General features: G+C 32.8%; 2 protein-coding genes across 3 annotated transcripts; both read left to right on the forward strand.

Annotated features, from left to right (window-relative positions):
- Nucleotides 1-242: 242 nt before the first annotated feature.
- On the forward strand, nucleotides 243-1,166 carry LOC131012969 (receptor like protein 27-like). The gene has a single exon (XM_057940957.1). It carries the CDS (start codon nucleotides 243-245, stop codon nucleotides 1,164-1,166), a length of 924 nt encoding a protein of 307 aa, XP_057796940.1.
- A 2,419-nt stretch (nucleotides 1,167-3,585) lies between these two features.
- On the forward strand, nucleotides 3,586-7,840 carry LOC131005935 (DNA excision repair protein ERCC-1-like). 2 transcript variants are annotated; one of them, XM_057933056.1, is made up of 10 exons: nucleotides 3,586-3,755; nucleotides 3,989-4,289; nucleotides 4,375-4,459; nucleotides 4,880-4,983; nucleotides 6,011-6,110; nucleotides 6,193-6,269; nucleotides 6,477-6,576; nucleotides 6,700-6,771; nucleotides 6,860-6,928; nucleotides 7,187-7,840. In XM_057933056.1, exons 2-10 carry the CDS (start codon nucleotides 4,042-4,044, stop codon nucleotides 7,490-7,492), a joined length of 1,161 nt encoding a protein of 386 aa, XP_057789039.1. In that variant the 5' UTR covers nucleotides 3,586-3,755; nucleotides 3,989-4,041; the 3' UTR covers nucleotides 7,493-7,840. The 2 variants fall into 2 exon arrangements, with proteins under 2 accessions (XP_057789039.1, XP_057789038.1); XM_057933055.1 differs by having other exon boundaries at nucleotides 3,603-3,755; nucleotides 3,996-4,289.
- Nucleotides 7,841-10,233: the final 2,393 nt, after the last annotated feature.

Here is a 10,233-nt window from a genome sequence, read left to right on the forward strand (position 1 = left end):
TGGAAGGGACAATTCCACAATGCTTTCGAAACTTGAGCAAATCGTTGTCCATATTTCATTTAAATGCAAATAACTTTAGTGGCCCCATTCCATCAATATTTATCAAAGGGTGTAGTCTTCAGTCCATCAATTTGAGTGGTAATAAATTGCAAGGAAGATTACCTAAATCCTTAATCAATTGCAAAAGTCTGAAGGGTCTCGACGTTGGAAATAATAGAATACAAGATGAATTTCCGTTTTGGATGGAAGCTCTTCCTGAGCTTCGAGTGCTCGTCTTGAAGTCTAACAAGTTTGATGGTAATATGTCGCTGCCTTCACGAAGTAACCTTCCAATTCCTAAGTTGCAAGTTTTAGATATATCTGACAATGAATTTGTGGGGTCTCTCCCTCAAACATATTTCAAGAATTTCAGAGCAATGATGGATGTGAAGGAAAATCAAACAAATCTAACACCAAGTGATGATGATGATCGCTATTTTCTATTTTTTTTGGAGATGAGAATCACCTTGAAAGGTCTCGATCAGCTATTGAGGAGATTGTTGAAAACCTTTACAACCATTGACTTATCCTCCAACAATTTCTCTGGTAGTATTCCAGATTCCATAGGTAATCTGAATTCGCTGAGATACTTGAATTTGTCGCACAATAATCTCACGGGACACATACCTGCATCTCTTGGAAATATAAGTGTGCTTGAATCATTGGACTTGTCATCGAACAAATTGGATGGAAGAATTCCAAGTGAATTGACGAGGTTGACATTTCTTGCAAAATTAAACCTTTCAATGAATGATCTCGTGGGGCAAATACCACAATCTACTCAGTTTTCCACATTTGAGAATGATTCATATGTGGGAAACTTGAGATTGTGTGGATTTCCGTTGACGAGAAAATGCAACGAGGAGAATGGGCAGCGGATGCAGCCAGAAGAAGAAGATGAAGAAGAAGAGTATGGATTTATAGATGGATTTGGATGGAAAAGTGTGGTGATGGGATATGGAAGCGGAATCATAGTTGGAATTGGAATTGGTTGTTGGATTATTCGATTTGGAAGGCCAAGATGGTTGGTGGAATTCTTTTTTGGTGTTGGATACACATACATGAAGAATAAGAAGAAGAAGAAGAAGACAAGGAAGAGAGCTACTCCAACACAGAGGAGAAGTTGATTCAAGACAAATATATATTATGAGCTTTTCTTTCTTGCTTTTTTATTCTTTTCCAGACATCAGATTGTTGTTTTATGATTGCTACTTGTGAGTTTGTGCTTTTGAGTTTATACAATGTTGTTTATGTTCAAAGTTTGCTAAGTTTTAATTTTATCTCATTTAAAATAGTTTTGTGATGGAGTCCCGTTATTAGATAAGCAGTTATTTTCATCTGGGCTTTTTGTCGAACACTTGGCGAACTGATTTTCGCTGTTCTTCTCCACCGTCTTTACTTCACTGGAAAATGGAGCTTTTACTTCGTCTACGGTGTCGTTTTTCTCGAAATCCGGAGTGTGTGAAATCCTAGAGTGATCTCCGACAATGATTATTAATTTTGATTGGTTGAGGTTGGTTATAGTGATAACTTGGATGCATTTTAGATCTTGGCATTCAAATAATTGAGATTGGATGTATCATGCTGGATTAATTGGCCTTACTCCACTCCTTCAAGACCTATGAATTTTTGCTACATCTTATTCTGATGAGAATCGGTGTCCCATAATTTTGTATCATATTTTATTATTTCCTCCGTCCACGAAAAACACAAAAACTCATGTGAAACCGGTTTTTTTTTAAAAAAATCACCTTCACAATGTCACTACTTCAACATACAAATGACATTTTATAATGATAAAGTATCATTTGTATGTTGAAAATAGTGTCATTGTGAATGTGGTTTTTTAAAAAAATCGGTTTCACAGGAGACCATCTCCACAAAAAATAGTCCTCCACAAAAAATAGTCATAAAAGTGGACGACATGAGTTTTAATAAAAATGGTTATTGTATTGTGAATGGAGAAATGACTCCACTTAAAAAAATGATAATTGTATTGTGAGTGGAGAATATGGCCCATCATATAATAGATACCCCCAAAATAGCAAAAAGCTTAAGGGGAGTATTCTTTATAAACGGAAGGAGTATTATATATATTATTTCAATTATATTTTTTATGAAAATAAGCTTTATTATAATATTGTGGATTATGCTTAACTTTTATTTACAAAAGTTAAAATTTTAACAAATTAATTATATACCTTAACTTTGGAATCTACTGTATAAATATAGTATAGCCTAGTCTAATTATTTCTCAAGCCGAACTAGAATTGACAAATGACAATTCTAGAAAAATGTACATTAACTTTTCTTTGTTGAATTTGATTAATAACCCAACTTTGGATTGATAAACGATTGTAAAATAAGCATTAAGGATATTTCATCCCAATTTGCTCGAGTTATTTTGATCTTTGTATCATACTTTTTCTTAAGTTTGGTGTAAGAGCTTGTGCTTCAACTGTTTCTCTCTTTCTTTTTTTATCTTTAGGTTATTGGCATCTAGATATACGAATTTTCGGTCCATTTTGATTTTTCCCATGAATTTTGAAAATTCTCAAAAAATACACAAACTTTGACTCATTTTATTTTTTCCATGAACTTTGAGAATTATAAAAAATTACACAAACTTTGGCTTCATTTTGTTTTTTCCCACAAAATATATTGTTATAAAAATGATTCAAATAATTATTTAAATTTTTAACGAAATATATTGTTATAAAAATGATATGATTCAAATAATTATTTAAATTTTTATTTTTTCAAAACAACGTCGTTTTGATTACGAGTTCAACTTATCATTAATTAAATCAATTAAGCTAGCTAGTTAAATTCAAAAGAATTATTTGGATAATTTTTTAATAACAATATATTTCATGGGTAAAAAATGAGCCAAAGTTCATGTACTTTTTTTGACAATTCTCAAAGTTCATAAAAAAAATGAGTGGAAAATCCAAAATAAGCTCGAAGTTCGTGTATTTAGTTTAGGCGTTAATAACTCTTTTATCTTTTTGTATTTATTGCTCTACTTATGTGGTCGTTCTTGATTATTGACAAATGATATATAATTACAATAAATCTATGCAGCCACATTGTGGCCGCCCACATTCTAGTTTAATAGAGAAAATTTGAATTTATTTAATTTATTTTTAAAAATAAAAATAGGATTTATTTATTTTATTGTATTCTCTATATTGTAGTTATTTTTTGTAATTTTTTTTGCATCTTTTATTTTTAATTTATTTTTTAATAAAAATAAAAAAAGTTACAAAAAATTATTTAAAAATAACTAAAATGTAGATAATACAATAAAATAACTAAATCCTATTTTTATTTTTAAAAATAAATTAAATGATATATAATTATATATGTTTTAATTATTAAATTTGAAGTTAATTAATATGTTCAATAATATCCTAAATTGTAACACTTTTTTCAAGTTGATGGTAAATTATATATCGACTTTGACTAATTACTCTATCCAAACCAAACCACAAGAAACAATTTTAATACTTCATAAATTAAGACGATGTCGTTTTGATCCAAGATAAGTTGGAAGAGTTTTACAGTTAATATTTAATATTGTTTCTCCCAATTCTCTCCTTGACCGCGTTTCTCCGCCGCCGTCTGGAGCATCGGTAAGCAAGCCGCCGCCGCCGCAGTGCGCATCATCCGTTCCGGCTAAATTGTTCCGCCATCACTTCTGCTCTTCCATTGAGGTACTTCTTCTTCTTCATCTAAATTAGGTCGATTTATATGCGACCACTTTCTGAAAAAAATTATGTTGTTGATTTGCTGTAATTCATGGATGTAATTTGTCCAGTAAGAATTCGGTAGAATTTTCTGTAGTGAAGGCTGAATTTTTACTGAATTGATTTGGTTGTGTGTGTTTATTGAATGTTCTGAAGGTTTGGTAAAATTATAATGTTAAATTTGATTTAAACTGATCAAGGAAGTAGAAAGGAGGGATTTTGGAAAGGTGAATTAGGAGAGTGAGTTGTGAAGATGGAAAACAGAGGTGATCCTGAGCAGCAGAAACAGAATAATGCATCATTTGTTGTGAAAATACCTTCATATGAAGAGGTGGTTGAGAGCTCCCAACCTAAGTCGCAATCTTTATTCAAGCCTTCCTCCTCCTTTTCGCAAGCTTTCAATTTTATCAAAAACACTGAATTTTACACCACCCCGCCATCTGTACCGGTGGCCCAGTCCTCCAAAGATGCCCCTTCATCCTCTCAAGGATCTTATCCAAGGTCTCTATCTCCCTCTCTCTATATATAATTATGAGAATGCGTTTTGCTTTAGAGTGGTTAATGTAGGATGTTGGTTGTGTTGTAGGCAAACCATTCAATCTGAAGCTCCTTCCACTTCAGTTTCATCAGCTGGTGCAAATCGGAATGCCATCATCGTTAGCCATAGACAGGTGAGTTACTTTTTTTGTGCACTATAACCAATATGTTCAATCAATAATAATGCTTTGATGCATAGGTGAAATGGCATGTGAAACTCATCGTTAATGTTTAATTTGTTATGTGGGCTCAACATGACTAAACGTAACCTGGGGAGCCAGTTAAAAAGTGTAGATTAGCCACCAAAATTTTGATATAATGCATTTTTTAACCTCTATCGGCATAAAACTTGGTGACTTGTATTTGTTATTTTGTTCAAATTACATGTAGTTTGGCCTGTTATAAGCTGGCGATGCCTTCCAAATTCTGAGACTGTAAACTGTTGTGGCATTTTCATGCTCCATTGGGAATAGATAACTATGTTTTCCAGGTCCTGTAGGTTGATACTTGATAATATGATTTCTAAATTATCCCATGTTTGTCTTGTAATGCAGAAGGGCAACCCTTTGCTAAAGCATATAAGGAATGTTCGATGGGTTTTCGCTGATGTTGTTTGCGATTACTTGTTGGGCCAAAATGCTTGTGCGCTTTATTTGAGGTTTGAAGTCAAGTACAATTTTCATCGATGTTTATATGTTGGGAATCAAGTACATTTCCTATGGCATGGTTTGACAGCACTCTTATTCCGATGTAGCCACTATTATGATCATAGAAACATGTGTTTTGGCACAGGCTCTTGAGATAACAATATCTTGACACCATCATATTGAAATACACCTATTTGATCTAACTGAAATCTTGAGAAAGGACCTTTAACAACGCCTCTGTGCAACAATGAGGACCGTAAACCTAACTTGGCCACTTCCTTTTGCCTTGGGTTTATTTTTTATTTGCAAAATCTTGGTTAACTAGTACTTTTTGGCTTCCAAAGACCAGAATTTGAACGAAAGTAAATTTATAATTTGATACCCAGAAAGCAAGATATAATATCATTAACAAACTGAGAAAAAAAACGACATTTTGTTATACTATGGTTATATATATGAAGGGTTTGATGTGGATGCTAAAAGCATCTTGATTATGTCCCTTTCTCTAACTGTTCTGAATATTAAGCACTTCCTAATTTTGCTTGTGGGAAATTGAACAAAATTCTATGTGTGAGAGAGAGAGAGTATGTTTTATTGCTCAGAAAATGTTGTTGAGAAGTTACAAGGAAGCAATGTGTTTCATAGAAATGAAAATACCTGGAAGGCAAAATGTGACATGCTTAGCCTGTCAGGCATATTTGTATTACTTTGTTCTGCTAATGTGACACATATTCCAGCTTTCAACCTAGATTATTAATGTTTCATTATTCTAGGACTTAAAGCCAAGTCTGGTGATTTATGCTGCTCTAGATGATGAGAATGTCTTCCCTCGTCCATTTTCATTTTGCTGTTATGTGCATTTGACCAATGTTCAGAAAATTAAGAGGTTATATCCCTTATCAATGGATTTTGATACTTTTAGTCCTCATTGCATATTGTTAGAATCAAGCCTACATGTTAGCATATCTTTCCATTGTTCATTCAGTTAGTATAGTGATCCTCTTATATAATCAGGATTTGTTCTCTTGTCTTGTTCAGTCTTCGCTATCATCTTCTACATCCAGATTATCTGTATTTTCGGATAAGGGAACTGCAAAAGAATTTCAAGCTTCGCATCGTATTATGCCATGTTGATGTGGTAAGCCTCTGATATTATCTTATACAAATTTTGAACTAAATTTTCATATGGGGTCTCTGATTTTCTCCCCTGTTGGTACCAGGAAGATGTTGTTAAGCCTCTACTTGAAGTCACAAAAACGGCACTACTCCATGACTGCACTCTTTTATGTGCTTGGAGGTATCTTTTCTGTGTCTGGTGCCTATGTTACAATGAAAATTATTACTTCATCAACGTTTATTTATCGGAGTTGAAAAAGAATTGTCATTGAATAAATTGGCTATTGAAACTCGAAAACTGCTAATGCCTGCCCCCTTCTTTTAACCCTTTCTTGTGTAATTTTTTGTTTACGTTACCCGACTGGTTTTTTGCCTTTTCTTTATTTAGCTTGGAAGAGTGTGGTCGGTACCTGGAGACCATTAAAGTTTATGAAAATAAACCTGCCGATCTTATTCAGGGACAGATGGATATGGACTACATTTCACGGGTATGGCTCATTTTATTGATAGTTTATTAGCTTTCGTAGTTAGGAAGCTTATTACATTCGACAAACAATAAACTGCTGATTAAAATAATATAACCGATACTATTGTCCTGTTCTGTTATATAGTTAAATCATGCACTCACATCAATCCGGCATGTTAACAAGACAGATGTTGTTACTCTTGGGTCTACATTTGGGGTAAGGCTCTGTTTTTTTATTATGCACTTGATTCTATTGGTTACTAATTTTGTTCTTTTGCACTGACTTCGAATTTTACCAAATTTAGTCTCTTTCCAATATCATGGACGCATCAATGGAAGATCTTGCCCGTTGCCCGGGCATAGGAGAAAGAAAGGTAGGTAATGCTTTTCTTGCGGTTCCTGCACAATGCTATCTCACTGAGGTAGAACGATGCAAAATATAGAGCTAAGTCGAAGATTAGGCTGATGCTGCAAATTCTAATTCTCTTCACCCGAAATTGGGTCCGAATCTGATCATAATCATAGTATTGCAGTTTTCAGTTATCTACATCTTGTTCATGTTGTTTTCTAGAGCATGTCTTTAGATAACACTTTTTTATTTACAGTTACTCATCATTTTTTTCCGATGACAGGTCAGACGCTTGTACGATACTTTCCATGAGCCATTCAAGCGCGCAGTTCCTAACCCTGCTGCGCCCGTTGCTGAAAATCCTATCGCATCTGTAAGTGAAAGAAACGAGGAAGTTAAGGAGAATCAAGAGACGAGCAAAGAGCATAAGAAAGAAGAAGAGATCAGCGTAAGATCTGCCCTGAAGGCAGCGTTTGCCAAGTACTCCGGCACCAGGGGAAGCAAGAGGAAGGCAGCAGTGCAGGCGGAAACGGAGGAGGATGCAGCCGACACCCGACGAGCCAACAACGGTGAAGAAGGTACGAGATGAGTCTTTTCACTCAGTTATGAGATGGAGTTACTATAGAAGCTTTTCTCAAGTTATCATAAATCACACCTGAAAAGAGGCTGAGGTTGTTTGTAATCTTTGCAAGAAAGGCTGATGTATTCCAAAAAAAGGTAAAAATAATTATTCCTTACAACATTGAAATGCATTGCATCTAGGGCTGTAAACGAGTCAAGCTCCTAGATCTGGAGATGTTGATGATACTCAGCTCAGTAGCTGGTGGGCTCATTAAGTGAGTTAACTTGAAAATACGTTATTATTAATTTTGGGACAATTCGATCTTTTTATATTATACTGTAATGAGAATATATAATAATTCATCATTGAATTTTTTCATTCTTTGAATATTTCATGTTGGTGATATTGTACGGTATACTCTCTCTGTCCACCAATACGTGTCCTAATTTGTCATTTTTATCCGTTCATTAATTCGTGTTTTACTTATTTTTAGTAATTATTTCCTTAATTACTACCTTATATTTTACACATATGCCATTGAGGGACCCACCACTTTTAATCTTAAAAAATGTCATTAGTCAATTATACTTATTAATTGTGGGTTTTCTTTTTCACTCAACAAATAAATAATACATTTTTTATTAAATCCGTGTCCATTTCCCTTAGGACACGAATTGGTGGACGGAGAGAGTAAGAATTTAGTATCAAAATGTAAAAAATGAAAAGAAAAAAATGTATCCAAATATCTGACAGAATAAATGTATATACTGCCATTAAATTTGTATCTCATTAAATGTGTGAACAGGAAGGGCAATTCTGACTGAGTGGAAAATTCAAAACCAGGCCTTTAAGAGAGAGAGAGATTGTTCAGAATCACATAAGTCGTTTTTTGGACTTGGTAAAAAAACATTGGATTACATTTTTACTTAATGTCGACAAGTGACAACCAATGTAGGAACTAAGAAAAAGAGGAATAAGAACGTATTGGAAATTTTAGCATTCTTTTTTATCTCATATTATATGATGGAAAATATTATCACACTAATTGGAGCGAAAAAAGATTGCCAGAAAAAAATAAAATGAGTCGTCATCAATTGGACGGAGAGAGTATTTTGGCGAAACGCATTTTGAAGGTTTTTGTATAAATGGTTTTTTTGTTTCGATAGGTTTTTTTTAGAGGATCAAAACTTTCATTTTATTAACTCCCTTTAGTTCTATATATCATCGCGTTATTTCTATTAAAAGCGTCATAAGTTTTTCATCAATTACATTACACGTCATTCTTTTCTATTCATATGCCCTTATATCAATGTATGTATAAAATAAAATTAGAAATATACATTATATATTAATAAAATAGAACATAAACGTAATACAATAATGTTAATCGAGATAATTAAATTAAATCATGTTCCTCCACTCTTTAGAGGTTTTAACGAGATCTGACCCTTGTCTACTTTGTTGTGCTTCCAAAGGTTTTGTTTTGTTTTGTTCTTTTTTTTTATTTATTGCAATAAATCTCAATTTATTTAGTTGATGGGAGTACGAACCCCCAATAAATACTTGTGGGGAAGAAAGTTAAAAAGTAAATAAATATAAGAGTAATATATGTGTACGGATCTAGGTTCATAACCACGATAGGTAAAATTTACCCGTACGTTTACTTCACGAGATTTGTACTTTTACTTTTTATCTTTATAGTATATTTTAATATCACCAATATAATTGCTATGAATTAATACACGTACGTTTTAGCTTTTTCATTATTTTGTTGGTGTTCTATCAATATATAATCTCACTTTAAGTCCTCTTAAGATTTTGTTGTACAATTTCTTGAAATTGTTAGGACCATAACTTGCTTTAATTAAATTCAAAACTTTATAAAATATTTCATGTCTTGGAGCCTTCTTCGGGAAATTCTAATAGCTTTAAGGGCTCGCTTGCTATGCAGTATGGAATAATGTATGATATCTTTGACTGTGATATTTATTAATTTACTATGTATCAATATATATATCATGTTTGTGATATTAATATCATGTGATACAGAATCAATAATATATGGATTGTAGATAACAGACTACATTAATTTATAAAGATGTTTGATTTTTTAAAGCAAACAACATATTAGGATGCTATAGGTATATGTATCACCCTTATCATGTATAATAAATGAGCCCTAAATGATATAGTATGCCGTGTCGTGTCGAAATTTTAATATTTTTTAGGGTTTTGTACAAAAATGAACAACTAATTATTGGCCATTTTGCTATTATGGACGGGAGTTTTACATTTTATTATTTAAAAACATGTTTTGACAGGCTAAATCACATTTTTATATATAAAATCAGAAGAAGAAAAAAAATACAAAATAGTACAACAATTTAATTACAATAATTCAAAAAATTGCCTACACGATGACATGGACTAGTGATCAAAGATTAATTATACAAGTTCAAATTATACCAACAAATTATGCTTTGAGTAGCATGGGTGCATTTATATAGTCTTGAAAAAAATTAAAAAAGAGTTTATTAAGTTGGGAGACATAACGAAACCAGCAACTTTCTCTAAATTGTTTTTGCTTGTAAGTTAGGAAACGATGCATAAATGCATTAATATTTGACAACTCATCTAAAACAAGGGGCTCCCCTCCATTAACTCGTACACATTCGTACTACAAAGTTGAAATCAATTTTTAGACCAACACTCAATTAATTACATTAGTCACCCCCCATCAGTCATTTTTATTTATTTATTTATTTTTG

The sequence above is a fragment of the Salvia miltiorrhiza genome, chromosome 1 (assembly GCF_028751815.1).
Source record: "Salvia miltiorrhiza cultivar Shanhuang (shh) chromosome 1, IMPLAD_Smil_shh, whole genome shotgun sequence".
Lineage (NCBI taxonomy): Eukaryota > Viridiplantae > Streptophyta > Magnoliopsida > Lamiales > Lamiaceae > Salvia > Salvia miltiorrhiza.